This window comes from Bos grunniens, chromosome 4 (assembly GCF_055505025.1).
Source record: "Bos grunniens cultivar Pamir isolate PY7600 chromosome 4, Bosgru_T2T1.0, whole genome shotgun sequence".
In the NCBI taxonomy this organism is placed as follows: Eukaryota; Metazoa; Chordata; class Mammalia; order Artiodactyla; family Bovidae; genus Bos; species Bos grunniens.
In genome coordinates, this window is record NC_141168.1 from 93,020,283 (window position 1) to 93,038,294 (window position 18,012).

General features: G+C 36.8%; 1 protein-coding gene across 23 annotated transcripts in view; it reads right to left on the reverse strand.

Annotated features, from left to right (window-relative positions):
• HDAC9 (histone deacetylase 9) overlaps window positions 1-18,012 on the reverse strand; it is a 667,984-nt gene that overhangs the window by 16,300 nt on the left and 633,672 nt on the right. For 17 of the 23 annotated variants that reach the window (XM_086397464.1, XM_086397480.1, XM_086397466.1 and 14 more), the window contains 3 exons: window positions 11,443-11,565; window positions 8,463-8,673; window positions 7,586-7,803 (listed from right to left, as the gene is read on the reverse strand). In XM_086397464.1, coding sequence (XP_086253590.1) covers window positions 7,586-7,803; window positions 8,463-8,673; window positions 11,443-11,565 — 552 coding nt within the window. The remainder of the gene's footprint in view (window positions 1-7,585; window positions 7,804-8,462; window positions 8,674-11,442; window positions 11,566-18,012) is intronic. The other 6 variants (XM_086397478.1, XM_086397476.1, XM_086397473.1 and 3 more) reach the window with 1 other exon arrangement.

Genomic DNA, 18,012 nt, shown 5'->3' on the forward strand with positions numbered 1-18,012 from the left:
ATCACTTAGTTATATTAAAAATTCCTTAGTAAGACTTAATTATTTCATTCTGTCAAACGAAACTATTTGTCAAGGTTGGGAAACAACCAAATTATTTAGTTTCCCTCTCCTTTTGAACTCCTGGAATCAACATCAGTCAAAGCACTCACATGGTCCAATTCCCCAGATAGTTTTCTTCCCCCTATTTTCTTACCTCATAGTCATGTCCAACTATTGTTTTTCTCCTTCAATAAAAGCATCTCTGACTAGATTAACAGCGCAGAGTGAAAAGGAAAGGTCGAGGTCCTTCCCTTGGTCTTCAAGTTATGAAAGCAGTACTGGGAACATTTATGAATGTTACACATTAATCCACTGAAATGGTCATTTAGTTTCTTTTCCAAACACAGGATTTCATCACATCTAATAATAAAGCAACAAGCCATTTTCTGTATATTTTAAACCATGGACTTGTAATTATATGAAAAGCTTCTATATGAATTCTCTGTGATGATGTAAGCTGGTACTGCAGCATAAATGGGTTTTTTTGAAGCTCAATACATACCTACAAGGATCTGTTTACACTGGGCTAATCATGTCGAAATAGCATCTATTTGAGAGTAAAGTCAAAGTTTCTTTTATAAACCTCTATAGATAGATAAATAATCTAGGAGGCTTTTTATAGTTATAAAATTAAGACTGCTTTTCAATGCCTGCTAAAGTTTTTGGACATACTATCCATCTAATGGGCAAAATGTAATCCTAAATTGGTGATTAAAGACTCTGCATAAAAACAAGCTGTCATGTGGATAGAGAGAAATTAAACCTGACAACAGTAATGCTGACTTTCCTAAATGAAAGCCCAGTTCAAGTTTCTACTCATCCATTTTTCAAAACTTAAAAAAAGGCATTTTCCAACCACTCATAGATGAGATGCCAACATTTGCATTTCAGTTGAACCTGATGAAGTCAGTTGATTTTTCAGCTTTAGGCTTGCTCAGAACTCCTGTCAGAAAATGTCTGCCCATCTAAAAAACATAGCAATGTTACAACACAGGAGGAAGGAATGAAGCATGCCTGGCTGTAGTATTTCTCTACTGTAGCTGGTTCTCTACTGCATTCACACCCCACCACTGGAAACCCAAGAGAACATCTGGAAGGACCACCATTGGGTCCATATAAAGACACTTCCAAGGGAGTAATTGGATGGAGGGCAATGCATAGAGAACTAGGAATCAAGGTCAGGAAATGGGATTTCTTCATCCTGGCAAATCCAAACCAATACCTAAAAAATAAGATGACCTTCCTTTTTTGTTGGTTTGTTTGCCATGTTTTTCATTGTAAGTTTCCTACTTTGGGCAAAAATAAAATTAGGAAAACCTTGTCTCCTTGGTGATAAAAAACAACACTGAAAATCACTGGCCCAAGTTTAGGTTAAGGACAGGATTTTTTGTCAGACAACCTATGCTGGCATCCCAGCTCTGTCCACTACTAATCTGGTCATCTTGATCAACTTAGTTACAAAAGAACTAAGAAGAAAATAAACTTTCTTCATAGTAAAAAAAAAAAAGTGTATTATAGTTTGAGGAGATGATACACATAAGAATGCTGGCATGGTGTCCCAGCTCATGGAAGAGCCTATACAGAGAAGAGAGCTGGCACTACTTAAAGGAACCTATCCCTAAAGATCCTTTGGGAACTTTCTGGAGAGATGCAAGTTGTGTAAAAGATTGGGAGGAAAAGACACACTAGGAGAAACAGGTGTAGCAAAAAAGCAAAAATTGGTACATGGTCCTTATGTAATTATTCGCAAAATTTTCATCTTACAAGTAAGGCATGGATAGAATTCACCTTATTAAAATAAACTAATATGAAAAAATAAAAAAATAAAAACAATAAAATAAAATGAACTAATATGATGTGTGACTTCAAAATATGTAAACTTTTGGGATTGTAAATGTCTACGTAATTGCTCAAAATTTAGACATGTTTTTAGGGACACTTTATAAGAAGAAACATATGCACACACACAAAACCATGCTATGTGTGTATGTGACTACAGGCACGAAAGAATATTCTCCTCTAGCCTGTTCTGGATGGATTACTGGGGACAAGAAATGAGTATGAATCATGAGGAGTTAAGGAGAAAATGTAACATCTATGCTAGAAAATTATGGCAAGAAAAGGAATACAATAGACACTACTCAAATAAAGGGTCAAATTCTCTTCCAAACCTGATGAACGCTCCCCATTAGCTCTGTACCAGCATTTGAGCTTAATTATATTCATGCCTTGCTTGTCAGACATAATATCTACCTGTTTTAATTAGGGCAATGCAGGACATCTGCTCAGCCTCCCCTTTACTGCTCTTGTCTTAGATATATTTTTATTATGATAAAATAGCACTCATGTCAAAATGCCTAAGTATCATAGTAACAAATATATAATAAATACTTATATCTAGAGTGAACCTTGACATGTATAAGATATCATCTCATGATTTGTGTGGGCTTTTTTTTTAAGTGTTGGCTGATATCCAGTCATAGGAATGCATAAGATATTTATCACAGAGCATTTTACAAAGAAAGAAAGAGAGAGGGAGTAAGGGAGGGAGAGAAAGAGAGAGCAAGGGAAAGACAGAGTGCAAGAGACAGAGAGACAGAGACAGAGAGAAGGGAGAGGAAAATATATAAACAGTACACAATAATCCTGAGAGAAACTAAACAAGTCTGAAACTTGTTTCCTCAAAGAAAACAATTTCCTTCCTCATGTCCTCTATCCTAATACTTAATATATTGTATTGCTATTTACTGGAATATTTCAGTCCCCTGCTGCCCATATGTTAAGTTCCATGAGGATGCTGAATGCTGTTTTCTGACTGCCTAAAATAGTGTCTGGTACTAATCAAGTAAGAATTCAGTAATGATTTGCTAAGTGGATACTTACATAGATTCGTGTTGTGCTTAGTTACTCAGTCATGTCAGGCTCTTTGCGACCCCATGGACTGTAGCCCACCAGGCTCCTCTGTCTGTGGGGATTCTCCAGGCAAGAATACTGGAGTGGGTTGCCATTCACTCCTAGAGGCCATTGTCCCAACCCAGGGATAGAACCCAGGTCTCCCACATTTCAGGAGGACTCTTTACCATCTGAGCCACTAGGGAAGTCCATGAATACTGGAGTGGGTAGCCTATTTCTTCTCTAGGGGATCTTCCCTAGGATCTTCCCCAGGATCTTCCCGACCCAGGAATCAAACCAGGGTCTCCTGCATTTCAGGCGGATTCTTTACCAGCTGAGCCACCAGGGAAGCCCCTTGCATAGATAATACCATTCAAATAAGTATTGAAATAAGAAATAATTTTCTTAAAATTTCTTCTCATACAGATTTGACAAGATGAATATGAAAAACGTAGGTATTAGAAAAGATATAAAATTTTAGTTAAAATAGAAACAATTAGGCAGCAATCAGTGCTATTAATACTATAACTAAGAAATAATTCAAAGAACAATGTTGTCATTTGGAAGGGGGACAGAGATCTATGTCAAATTTTCTCACAATAAAGATGCTTGAATATACTTTGGAAAATTTCTGTGTATCATTCAGAGAGTGATGTGACTTGACATTTGCCCTACTATTAATCAGGCAGTGGTCACAGTACTCCTTCAAAAATCATAAAAATGTCCAAGCAACTGTGGTATTTTGTTTTCATCAGTCATAGTTTTTACCAGAAAATCTGTGGCAATATTTAAACTTGAAAAGGGTTCAGAAGAAAACTACCAGTATTCTCCTGTATTTTTGTTTGCTATTTTGTATTTACAAGGAAAATTTTATTTTAGAAAACCACTTTTTTCCAATAAAAAAAATTAAAAGATACTGGCAAAAGTAACAGTCTTCTTTGATCCTCATATTAAAAGCCTTTTAACATTTTTTTAAACATGAAGGTACTATATATTAGCGATAAAATTGTTCAGAAGCATTTCTGAATTTTTCAAATGTTTTAAAAAAAAAAAACCCAAGATAACAAATGTTGTAAGCCATGATTTTCTTATGGTTAAGCTTCTTAAAATGCTTTCAGTGAAAACAAAATATACAAACTTATAAGCAAAGATAAAACAATCTGACATTTTCCACTCATTTTGTTTTTAGCTTGTCCAATTTTTTTCTGGTAGATAAAGCAATACAAATACTATACAAACCCATTCTAGGGATATTTCTGCTAAGCTAGTAAGCACTTAAAACATACTTACATGAGCTTTAGCATCTTATGACACACAAATTTCCCATGTAAATGTCATTTAAGTAGTAGGTAGCAGGTAGGCAAATTGTTTAGTATGCTTAATAACATTTACATTGTATGGTTATAACAAATATGACTGACTGCTTTCATAAATGCATTCAGATAACAGCAAGATATGAGAAAGTCTTTAAAATTTAGTAAGTTGATCACTGTACAAACTGCTCTGAAAAAGTATACTGTTGCTTCTAATTCTTCTAAAGATTATTAGCAATTCAAATCAGTAATTAAAATTTTCATACCAGGAAGGCTAATCATATTTAATATGATGTAAATTTAGAGATAAATCTGCTTATTTTTTCTTTCTTCTCACTCCATTTTTCCTCAAAGTTTCTAAATTCCTCAAAAAAGAACCATAAAGCAAATTGGAGGGAATAAAAGGAAAAGACATATAAAATATGTCATCTATACACTTATATCTGCATATGTGCCTATATTTCCTGTTGTAATAAATATCACAAGAGAGTAAGGACTATGTGTTTATGATGCCAACTATTTGGCTGTTTGATGAGTCACTAAAGATTTGTCCATGATAACAGAAGGGAGAAAAGATATAAACTAAAGTTTCTGTGGTTATTTCTCATTAATGGTTATTCTATATGATATCCATACATATATTATTATGCAGAAACCTGTTTTCTTTTGGCATCTAAGTTTGCCTTCTCCTGACATGAAATAAATGTTTTCATTACTTCATGGAAAAGGTGAACAGTAGCTATTCACTCATTAGTGGTTCTATTATTGTGAATACCATAGAATGGGATGGAGTTCAATATTTATTTAAGAAAATTCTTCTCTATTCCCTTAGACAATTGAGGACAGGTGAAATATTTTCAAAATCTGGAGAATACCCAGTGTGCATATGCCATCTTGATTCTTGATTAAACATATGGAATACATACAAGGAGAAAAACCAAGGAGAGACCTGCTTGAGTAATCTAAACACCCAAGTTGAGAGAGGTTAATATATAAAGATCAGCTTTGTACTTTGAAGTTTTCTGGGCTTCATTTTGCCTAATTAAGACAAGATTTAATAATCAAACCACTGTACAAGCATGTAGTATAGGTTTGTTTCTAATTTTGGAAGGAATTCTTAACAGAGTCCAAAGAATCAGCTCCACATGGAAGAAGGTCTCTGATAAGATTTGCTTTTCTCATTTCTGAAATGCAAATGCCTGCTTTCCATCTTAGTTTCTTTCATGTGACTGAGCTTAGCATCTGCCTGTCAGAATCTCGAGTGTGATACTAAAATACAATAATTCTGTCCAATATTAACATACCACTTGAGTTTGAAGCAGTGGGAACTCTAGATCATAAAAAAATGCATTCCAAAATATTCTTAAAGGTATTCATAGAAATCATCTGTAGATGGTGATTTCAAAGGGATCAATTTACCTCATATACCTGTAAGAGAATACACCTCCATATAGTTCTAGGAAATAGAACCGAGTAGCAGAAAGTGTATTCACAATCAGATGCTACTTTTCTTCCCACAGATAGAGAAGCCTGGCAGGCTACAGTCTGTGAGGTTGCAAAAGAATCGGACATGACTTAGCAATTAAATAACAACTACTACTTTTCTAAATGAATCTAATTCCAGATCAAAATATTGTGAGGTGAACAGTAAGAATTCCCAGCCTTTCCTTTCATACTGGATAATGTTCTAAGAATACCTGGTAATTTTAAGCTGTGCTAATATACCACAAAAGAAACAAATCAACATAACTCTACCATAATACAGTAAATGTACAGAATGACATTGAGGACAAGGAGTAATATGCCATTATACAAGGAGAAAAATCAGTTCCCCTCTGACAAGACTTGTTTTAAGATAATTTGATAAATTTAGAGAAATACTGAAGCAGTAAGATAGGCATTAACCTGATGATATACTAATAGAAAGAGTCTGAAATATAGTGAAATACAATCTGCAGTGCAGCAAATGATGATTGGAGAGGCAGCTGGCACTCCCAGCCACCCCCACCCCAATATACACACATACATGTCATTTGTGAACACTGCAAAGGGTTGGGCTGGGGGAATTTGTTTTCAGTATCGTGCTCTTCAGTCTATGCTACCTTCATGTATCTGCCTTGTTAAGATGGAGGCCAAAGATGAGAAAACATCTCTAATCCCACCTGCAATAAGGTGAGCACATGATAAAGATCCCCTTCTCTTACGATCAGAAAGATGATTAGACCTTGGCCCATGAGGTTTTGTTTCATTTATGCTCAGTCGCTTCAGTTGTGTCCGACTTTGTGCAACCCCAGGGACTATAGCCCACCAGGTTCCTCTGTCCATGGGATTCTCCAGGCAAGAATACTGGAGTGGGTTGTCATCTTATCCTCCAGGGGATCTTCCTGACCCAGGGATCAAACTCCCATCTCTTATGTCTCCTGCAATGGCAAGTGGGTTCTTTACCACTAGTACCACCTGGGAAGCCCTGTTTTGCTTATATCAGAATATGACAGCACACTTACATACTAAACCAATTTTTAGCTATCCAATGATCAGTAAACAGGACACTGTTTCTCAATATAATGCCTCTAGCAGATATTTGTAAGTAATATAGAAACAAAGGAGAAAGGATAGAATTTTGATATTCAGGACCTTTCATTTTCCAGGAATGAAAGGATTCTCCTTTGTAAGGCTACCATGGCAGAAAGCAGTGGCTAAACACTGTGCAGACCAGTTTTGCTTACAGATTCATTGAAAATGCTCTCCTGGCCTGTGTGACACATTATATTAGAATGACTGTCTGTGGCTGCCTCAGCAGGAGAGCTCCGGAGGATGTGCTGTGACTCAGGCCTCTGCTGTCCATTTCTGACACAGACAGACTACCACAAACTGCCGAGAAACTGCTTCAGCACTGATTGGACTAAAATTTGGACATATTAAAAAACAAATGTAACATGTTTACATACAAGTTGCAGAGAAACACCTAACTGGCTAACCTTTCCACAGCTGCCAACACCTGTGCAAACCTCAACTCTGCCTCAAACCTTTACTGCAGTAACAAAACACGGGGCTCTGCACACGCACTTCTGTATGTGCTGCTGCATTCAGATATGTACTCAGTCAGAAAAGACTTTCCAATCTAGGACCTCGATTTTGCTACAAATGTCCTATGAATGCAGTGATGGAGAAGACAGTGGTATTGTGATGGTGTCCTTGAGCCCTGACAGCAGGGCCAGGAGGGCAGTCTCCAGGTCATTGTGATGGACACCAACATTCTCTCTTGTATGCCCATATCAGTGACGAGAACCCCAGATTCCACACTGGTGGCTGTGGTGTGTTGACATCGCTTGGGAACTTACCTTGTTCATGTGGATCTGCTGCTGGTATTGCTTCTGCTTCTCCAAGAACTGCTGGTGCTGCTGCTGAATGACCAGCTGAGCCAAGGTGCTCTGAGGCAAAGGTGCAGACTGGGTTCGATTCAGGGGTCTGTGTCGGGGTAATTTGTGGGTACCTCTAATGCCGGGTGAAATTCTCTCTTTTGTTGCCAAGGGAGACTGAGGATGTAAGGGAACTCCACCTGGAAAGAAAAAAAAAAAAAAATATATATATATATAGGTACTTACAGAGACACATACACAATTTAAGAAAAGACAAGAAACTACAGAAGATAGCTATGGGATAAGTTTTATGAAAAGCAGTATACTATTGGCCATATATCAGAAGAAGGCTAGGTTGGGTGTGTTAGTCACTCAGTCTTGTCCAACTCTGTGACCCCACGGAACGTAGCCCGCCAGCCTCCACTGTCCATGGGATTATCCAGACAAGAATACTAGAGTGGGTTGCCATGCCCTTCTCCAGGGGATCTTCCAGACCCAGGGATCGAACCTGGGTTTCCTGCATGGCGGGCAGGCTCTTTACCATCTGAGCCACTAGGGATACCCAGATTGGGTAGGGTGGAGGCAAAAATGCCAGTGCATTGGGCAGATACGCATCTGATCAATGACTCACCTACAGTCCACTCTGGTATATCTGAAGGTTAAAGAAGGTGAGTTTTTTTCCAGAGATCTAGGGGAATAAATATGGGTAATAGTCTTTTCCACAGTACTAGGTATCAGGGAAACCTCTGCACGACAATGTGAATTTTTACTAGGTCTTGAGGCAAAGAGACATTATGTTGGCTTGCTGATAAAAACAAAAGCCCTAACATAACCTACAAATGATGCCATTATAAATTACCAGCCACAAGAAGTTTTTGCTGTCGCATTTGTTCTTTCAATAATAGATGCTGTAGGAGAGCTTGGTGGCTGCTGTTGGGCTTTCCCTCCAAAGTAACGTGGGGATGGCTTGAAGACGCCGGGATGCTGCCCCCGTATTGCCCAGGCAGAGGAACACCTTGCCTGAGTGTCTGGGTCTCACACTTCTGTTTTTCCTTGAGTGAATTTGAAGCCTGTGTCAAGAAATAATAAAGATGTTAATCCGCTTTCATCCATATGGGTCGTTAGGTCTGTAAATCATTAGACTGGTTTCTCATTCCATAATTTCCCCTGCCACCAAAAAGCCTTATCTTACTCAATGGCTGAGTAGGGAAAATGGACAACAGTATGTCTTTTGAACTAAGTGAATGAACATAGGAGAAAAAAAAACAAAGCTGGAGCACTGGAGACAGTTTAGTATTGCGTATCATTGTACTGAAGCCCAAATAAAACTTTTCCTAAAAGGTTAAAAATTATTTTAGGCTTAATAACTGGGAAGTTTATTTCTAAAATATTTTAACATATTGTTTAAGTAAAAGGTATATTAGAAAAGTAAAATTTATTCAGATTGCTAAACTCATGACTACACAATAGTGATTAAAAGCTGGAAATAAAATGGTCTGTAATTCGGGAGTTTCAAGCAGGAGAAACAATGCACTCTTTATATGTCCTCTAATACATTCACAGAGCTGTGGGTGTCCAATATTTAATTTTTAAAATAAAATTCTTGAGATAAGTCAATGAAAGATTATATAAAATATGAAGAAATTTTATTTAAATGTGTATTTTATATTAATTTATAACAGAGTCTCAAATCTCTAAATATTGAAAATGACACTCAGATACTTTTGTTTAATAAAATAAACTACAAGTGAAATTAGATATCACCTAAAATTGCTATTAAGAACTTGAAATATATGATAACATAGTAATAAGGCAATAATAATTATATCATCAATAGTAATAATGAATTCTCCTAGTCAAAGAACTTAATGAATGGTGGTCATTTTGGTATTACAACAGCAGAGGTCTAATACCTTAAAATTATGTGGCATGTTTCTTTTCAAAACTCATGTTTCATCTTTCAAAATTGCTGCGTGCCAGGGAAGCAAAGCAATTTTCAGTGATGGGGAAATTGAAGGACGAAGAGGTAAATGGTTTGTCTTAGTCACACAACAAGTCGATGCAATGTTTAATCTAGAAGTGATTCCTTCTCCTGGCTTCTTCTCCTTAAAGTTTCCCACTACTCAGTGGGGAAATAGAATATTAGAGATCCCTTTGCCAAAGCAATGCCAAGCTTGAAAAATTAATTATGATAGCCTCATACACACCAAAATGGAAGCAAAGAAAAATGAAACTTCAATCCAAACCACACTGGTTCATGCATCCAATGGTACCAAATGGTATTATCATTGAAACATTTAATAGTCTGGCTTTTAGTACTTGGTCTTTTGGGTAAAAATTCTCCCTGACCACATTAAAAGTAGTGTGTTTGTGTTAGCTGGTAGGAATGACTTAGAACATACGAAAAAAAGTAGAAAACTACATGTCGTAAGTTTTTGTGTTAGTATTTGCTCATCACCAGAAGAAACAGAAAAAATAGGAACAGAAGAATATAACTTTTTTTGAAAATAATTTTTATAAATGAAGATTTGAAAATATCATCCATAAATGTTTGTTTTATTTAATCCCCAATTTCTTTTTCCTTTTCACTAGTCAATTGTTTACAAATGCTTCATGTAGAATTTCAAGGGCATAGCTGAATTCAGTGTGTTTTTTAAGTCTGTCTTCTTTAATCCCCAGATATAAAACAACATCCAAACTTTGCTTTTTCCTCACTGGTATAAGATTACTGTATCACCTAAGATAACATTCTACTTTATTACAAAGATCAAATATAATAAATTATCGCTTAGATAGATTTGTAATATGTATTGAACATAATCATAAAATTTTTCATTTAAAAATGTCGCCATAAGCATGAGTATGCATAAACTAGCATACCATAGGATAGGGTTCATATTCTGCAAACAGTCACAAAACGGTCAACTCTTTAATAATTTCCCATGTGGGCATATTGTAAAAGATATTAATTTGATAAGATGGACTCAGTGGAAGACTTGCCAGACTCTTGAAGCCATTTAAAAATTGGTAAAATTGGTGCCAAGGGTTGGAACAGATTTCTCTTTAAACTGAATGTATCATATGACCTCTGCCTAATTTAATAACCTCTCACAGATAAATTATTCAAGTTTAAAAATCTTTTACTATGACTAACATTATATTATTTTAGAGAATATGTGTGAAATATAATTATTGCTGTCTTCTGCTAGCTGGACAATTACCTCCAAAAAATCCTACTTCAGTTGTTGAGACTTTTAAAGTAATTGATTCACTCTGAATTTCCAAGGAGGAGTTTAATATTGTTCTCACAGAGGTTTCCCAGATTTATATTCTTCAGTACCACAGAGTCAGGGACCTAAATTCTTAAAATAAAGTCATTCACAAAATAAACCCTTTAAACATGCTGCTGTGCTTCAGACACTGCCCTCACAGCGCTGGCCTGAGCTGAGGTCCAGGTCTGCTACTTGCTGGGCTTGTGATCCTGGACTTTTATGCATTCCAAGTCTCGGCTGCTGCTTCTGTTAAAACGTGGTCTGTAATCTGTTTCATGGGATGGTTGTGTGGAGCTAGCAAAACAATATACCTGAAGACTGCTTTCTTTTTTAAAAACTACAAAGCATTATACAAATATTAGTTATTATTTTTATATATTATTAGGGGAGTCAATATGAATCTTTAATGTGAGGTCAAACTGAGTATCTTTCAACAACTCGGTAAATAGCGAAGGAGAAGTAGACTACCGAGTTTCCCTGAAGTCTAAATATACAAGTAAAGAATGAGAGGTCCCCTAGGAAAACAGTCCTCGGGCTGGTTTAGGCCAATGCAGGGAAATGACTTACATTGAGCTGGGTTGACACTGCTGGAAGACCCAGGGTGATGTTGGGCAAAGACGGAGATGTATAAAGACTGAGTAGGTTCATGGAATCTTCGTGAATTAGAATGCGTTGCTGTGAAACCATTTTCTATTAAAAAAAAAAAAAGTGAAAGGGGAGTCCCACAATATTATATCATAAAGTTTATTGTAATGTTCACATTTCAGAAAATAGGTTTTATATTATAATCTGTCAAAATATTAAAGTATTTTAATGAAGAATTCACGAGTATTTTATGACTTCTGTATCCAAAAAAGTTAAATGCAATAATTAAATTAAAATTTTCTTTAGCAGATATAATTGTAATATCTGAAGAAGACTTTCTATTTCATTTTGAAAAAATTAATTTTTAAATTTCTACTTTTATGGAATATAATCAGTGTGTTTGTCATCAATTGGTAATACACAACAATTAAATTGAGTAATCTTTATGAGTATAAATAGATTTTTGTGTTACTGAGTGATGAATATGTATGTAATGCCATTATAATCATTATTCTCATATGGATTTAATATCATTTTACTGATGGGAAAACACACAGAAGAAAATCTTAGATTAAATATTGCCTTATAGGACTTCTATACTAACTAATCATATCATTGTTTAAAATTTGTGCATAGACAACTCTGTGTGCTGTTTTTTAAGTCATTCATATTCAGAAACTAAAGTAAATGTGAAAATGTTATGAGTTCCCTGGGCCTCACTAGTCTTCATTTACACTGGAATACCTTGAACATTTTGGCATCATGGTCCTTTTTACAACAAATAACCTTTTTTTTTTAAATCCAATACCAAGAGTCATGTTTTCCCACATGTGGCCTAATATGGTTGCTTGAATTACATTTTCTGTTTAACTCTTGCTTCCCTCCCAGAACTCTTATACAATAAGAGTTACAAAGGTCTTATTCGACTAAGGAACTCTGGCCTGATATGGTCCCCAAGGGAACAACATCCTTGAAAAAGAATACTCCATGTAACAGTATGACACAGTGACTGCTTTCTTCCCAAACAAAAAGCATATGGGACTCCAATAAGAGACCACCTCCAAGAGGGATATTGCACACACGGGCTTTGACTAAAGTAAATATAATAACTTGTCAAGTATGTTTGGGGGAGCTGTAGATTTTCCCCTGGACAAACCTGGGATATCAATTAACTGGGGAAAATATCATGTGCTAATACAATGCAACCTCAGAATGTCACTGAAGAGTGATGCACCACCAAAACACAGGATGTTATTCCAAAACATCACCTCAATCATACGTTTGTTTGGAGATGAGTCGTAGTCTTAACATAATAAGAGCAGAAGGCTAAAGGTGGACTCTTCTCATTGCAACTTGGAATTCCAAACTAACTCAGAGTTTGTTTTTTCTTAAAAGAACAAGTCAGATATTTGCTCATGAAAAGCAAGAAATGCAATGAAACTTTTAACATTACATTGAGTTTATATGCAAGCCTTTACAAAATTAAAGTTGTTGAAAACCCATGAAGATTGTTGGAAAAGATTTTATCATTACAATGTATGATATTGCCAATTTTATTTAAGGAGATACCAACAATGGTTGTATATTTGCTCTAATTTAAAAAGCCAAGATTCATAAGACTGATTTTGCTTATACTATATGCTTTTACTATGAATTTAAGGTATAGAATATATACCTGAATGCAAATTAAAAAGTATATGAGGAAGCAAAAACACTTTAACCAGCTTATTGGCAGCAAGCAGTCATTTATAATAAAAGGGTATTTCATCTGCTTATCTGTATTCATGGAAGATAAATAAATGTGGGAAAACAATTACTTTAAATCATGTACAATACTCATTTAACGTTCTATCTGTGTCCCACAGCAAGAGACTTGACATGCACTATGGGAATGACCAAAAGTTACCACAACCTCACAAAACAGGTTATCTTTATTTCCCAGACAGAATTTGTGTGACATCTTCCCACGTCATCATAGGAAGCAAATCTATACTGAAGTGAGAAAAAAGTTTCTTCTCACGTGTAATAACTGCAGTAGCATATTGGCTGCTCACAGGAGCTTTTGACTAAAGTGAAGGGACTAGAGAAAGTTCATACTGTGAGATTTCAGACCCCTGTGGTTTCACGCTGTTTCCTAGGACAGCACCTACCATGTTTCAAGGCCTATGCCAGGGAGTTCTAGGGCATCAACCATAGTCCTCACATGCACTCTCCAGCACACCTTATATTCTCATTATGGATGAATGAACTGAGGGATTGCCCTAATTCTGGTTCCCAGTGGGATCAGCAATAAAACTTTTAAAGCGATCAAGGCTGGATGATTTGTTGTCAGGTACTGCTCCAGAAGCTATGCACTGCTCTGGAGCCATTACTGCAGGACAAGGGAACCACAAAAATGTATGGAGAAGGAGGAAACTTGAGAGAAAAAGAGGAGGCACAGTTAGTCTTGGGGCTTATGGTAAAGAATAAAAGTGTCCAACTGGGAGCCAGTGAGCCTCATGTGAGAAGAAAGCAGAAGCCCTGGTGACTTGATAGACATAAGGATTTCCAAGTCATGGAGACAATTCCTGAGGAATAAGTAAGGTCCGAAGTCCCTAAGTTCTCTAGGTAGAGTTGACTCTTCCCACAGAGATTAACTGGTATATATCACATCATGGAACTTTAGAGACTTGGACATAATTTGTTTCCTTCAATTTACTGACAAGAAACAAGCACAGCATGTACATAAACTTCCAATGGATAAAATCACAAATGACTCAACAGAACTGAAATAATGTTTTTCTCAAATTATCTTCTTTAATAACTTTCCTTGATTTGACTTTTTGATAGAAGCAGGCTATCTGTTTCAGGTTAATATTTCTTAACAGGAAACTGGAGCTGTACTGTACAATGCTAAAAGAGCACAGACACACTTGAAAGTCAGAGAAATAGATGGTGAGAGGGGCCATTTCACTGAGTCATTGAAGGATCCTGACCAGCATTCTTGCAAGGCTGGAAGGTTACCCCACCTTAGCACTGTGGTGAACTTACAAGTATTTCCGGGCAAGGCCAGGGCTTTTCCAGGAAGTAGTTTTGAAACTGATCCAGCCCTTCAAACAGGGCTATGCTAATATACCAACACTTCACATCTTAGAACACAGGGAAGATGGTTTTAATCTAAAAAATTTTCAGAGTCAGAAACTATTGCTGTGGTCAGATAAAATGGAAATATTTAATGTACAATGGCTATCACCTAACATGCACAAAAAAATGAATTACAATTAAGTTAGATTAACAGGGTGGTATTGGAGAAGAAAATGGCAACCCACTCCAGTATTCTTGCCTGGAGAATCCTATGGACAGAGGGGCCCAGCGGGCTACAGTCCATGGGGTCGCAAAGAGTCGGACACGACTGAGCAACACACACAATACAACAACAGGGTGGTACAGGGTGGGAAGGGTACAAAGAAGCCCTAGACCACACAAGTGCAAAGGAAAGTGGAGAACTGGCTCTAATGGCCTGTGCTGCTGCTGCTGCTAAGTCGCTTCAGTCATGTCCGACTCTGTGCGACCCCACAGACGGCAGCCCACCAGGCTCCCCCGTCCCTGGGAAAAGTACTGGAGTGGGGTGCCATTGCCTTCTCCACCAATGGCACAGAGCAGGTTGTCAATTTTAAACTAGGCTCTGATGGACAACCAGCATTTCACCAGAAAGAGCATGATATTGGAAAGAGGTGTATGACTGAATCGAGTGTTGGGGCAGGGGAGGCCTATCCATATTTTAATAATGACCTTCAAGTTTTAATTACTTTTCTCACCATCATGGCAACTGGAACAATATCTTATGGATAATACTGAAATAAAATTAATATTTTATTAATATAAAATACCCATATACTGAAAAATCACATGTATCTCACTAGATCTATTTATTTAGCCATTGAAATCAAGAAGACATTAGTTTCAATCAAAAGATTCAACTTCTCTTATGAAATGGACACTGGCAAAAATTAGAAAAATAGACAATGTTAAATGTTCAAGGGATCTAAGAAAGCAAAAACCATCACACATTCCTGGTGAGACTGTGGACAGGCATAGCTATTCTGGAGAACATTTCAGCACTGTACACTATGACCCAGAGGTTCTTCTGCTCTTCAAGAAATTATCATTTAGTTACAAGGTGATGCGTATACATACACACAGGAGCATTTTTTGGTGGTGTGAGAACTGGAGGTCACTGGGGCATCCATTTGGAGAATAGGTAGGTAAAATGGAGGGGTGCTCGCCATGGATTACTACAGTGATTAAAAGCAAATTATTAGGTATATGTATCCATTATATGACTGGGTATAACAAGACATGCTTAGTCATAAAAATAAGAAATGAAAAGAGACTGATGGCACCAAACCATTTATACCCATTAAAATTCATGAGCTCAAAACAAAAGATACATGTTTCATGTAATAAGCCATACAAACAAACAAGAAAACAGGAGAAAATGACTTCCTATAGGGGCAAGGAAAATGGAAGTAGGGATAGGAGGTAAGGAGGGAGGGAGGGAGGGAGGGAGGAAGTAGAAAGGAAGGGTGGGAAAGAGGGAGGGAAGGGACTACCTTTCTTACTCTTAAGACAAAGAAGTCAACAGATGACCCTTGACAGAACACTAATTATGTCATCACCTACTTTTTAAGAAGCTCATAGAAAAAGTGGATGCAAAAATTTTAAGTTGCTGCATGTTCAAAATTATATACAATTAGCATAAGCATTAGAAAAGGAATATAAATATAAGGCTTTGGTGAGCAGCAGTCTGGACTGGTGTACAACAGTGTGGTCGAAGTATCCTACACTCAAGCGCCACTGCTCCATGGCTTTTGACTCAGGGCAGCTCCTAAGATGTGAGCAGCTGACTAGATCTACCAGGTAATGTCTGTTCTCTTAGAGTGGCATCTGGGCAGACACGCTTGTAAGCCTCAAACTGTTTTGTCTTTAATAAAAGGTTCCAAATCCCTAAATCTAGTCTATCTAAATAAAAAGAAGAACCACATTAAAAAACAAACAAGTAAACGATGAAAAATTTTTCAAGTTCTTAATCATTTAATGTTTGCCTATGGCTTTCATGGTATTTTTCAGGATGGTATTTATTTCCTCTTCTCGTTTCAGACAGCTGATAGAAAATTAAAATCACCATGTGATAAATAAATTTTTTTAGGCAGTAAAAATCTCTAAGTTTTCATTTTTACTGGACACTCAAGGGAATAGCAACCCACTCCAGTATTCTTGCCCAAAGAATCCCATGGAGAGAGGAGCCTGGTGGGTTACAGTCCATAGGGTGTCAAAGAATTGGAGGTAACTAAGCAACTAACACTCACTTTCACTTGGTTTTCAAGAATGTATTACTATAAAATGGTTTGGAGACAAAAAAATTATTTGACAGGGGCTTCCTCTGTATTTAAAAGTCACTGATGTTTTGTTAAAAGTCTTGGTTTACAATATTGACTCATGTTATTCCTCGTAAATGAGTCTTTTGTCATAGCAACCTCTTTTCCCTTGGGGGATTGGATGAGGAGTGTCTTATTTGCAGTCATCTAAAACCGAAGCTCTACACCCACTCAGAAGGGAGCATAACATTTACAGCAAATGTCACAACAACTATTATGAAACAATCGGCAGATGAGTCATGTGAGATTGAGGCAAAACAAGTGACAGTTCAAATGATTTTAGAGTACTTAACCTTGTTATTAGAATCCATTTTTAAAATCGTTTGTATCTGCTGGAAAAAATTATTTTAAAAATCGCAGAGCAGAGCCAGCCACTAATGTTCAACTAGAAATAAACCAGCTGCTTGGCTACTGTTAAAATAGCTATCAAATAAATCTACCGAGCCTAAAATAATGGTGCTGATATTCATGGAAACACATTTGAACCCACAGGCCTACAGTATTAACAATAAAGTAACTAGATAGGTAAAGACGTCTCTGACTGGAGTTGGAAATAAAAACTCCTGAGGTTTCAGCACCCCAACCAAGTTTACAAATGGGGAAACCAAGTAGCTCCAGCGATGCCGGCTTTAGGACAGGGCATGTGTAAGAAACTAGAGAAATAGAACAGAAGTGGCCAGAGCATATGGAAGTTCATTCTCATATGAGATTTGCTGGCTTGCAGACAAACGTTCTAATGAGTTTTCCCTACCAGGAGTCAGTATTAATAACAACAAAAAAATGAACTTGTTCCACAATTTACCACCTGCCTTCCAAATACTGATTCTCTACAACAAAGCTGCTGGGGTAGGTATTATTAATACTATATTTATTAGATGAATAATCTAAGATTCAGGACAAGTTTAGCGACTTAACCAATGGCAACCAAGTAGTTGGTTTTGCAGCCACGTTACTTGGTAGCCCTCTGAATGCAAGACTGGAATATCTGAATTCACGGTGCTGTTTCTTCAGCCTGGACTTAAAAGTAAATTCTCCTCTTGCTTCTGTCTTAACCTTTATCTAAATTACACAGAACAGATGAATTATAAGAGGGAAAATTTTCTTTTCACCTAAGCCTCAAGAACAGTCTGAAATA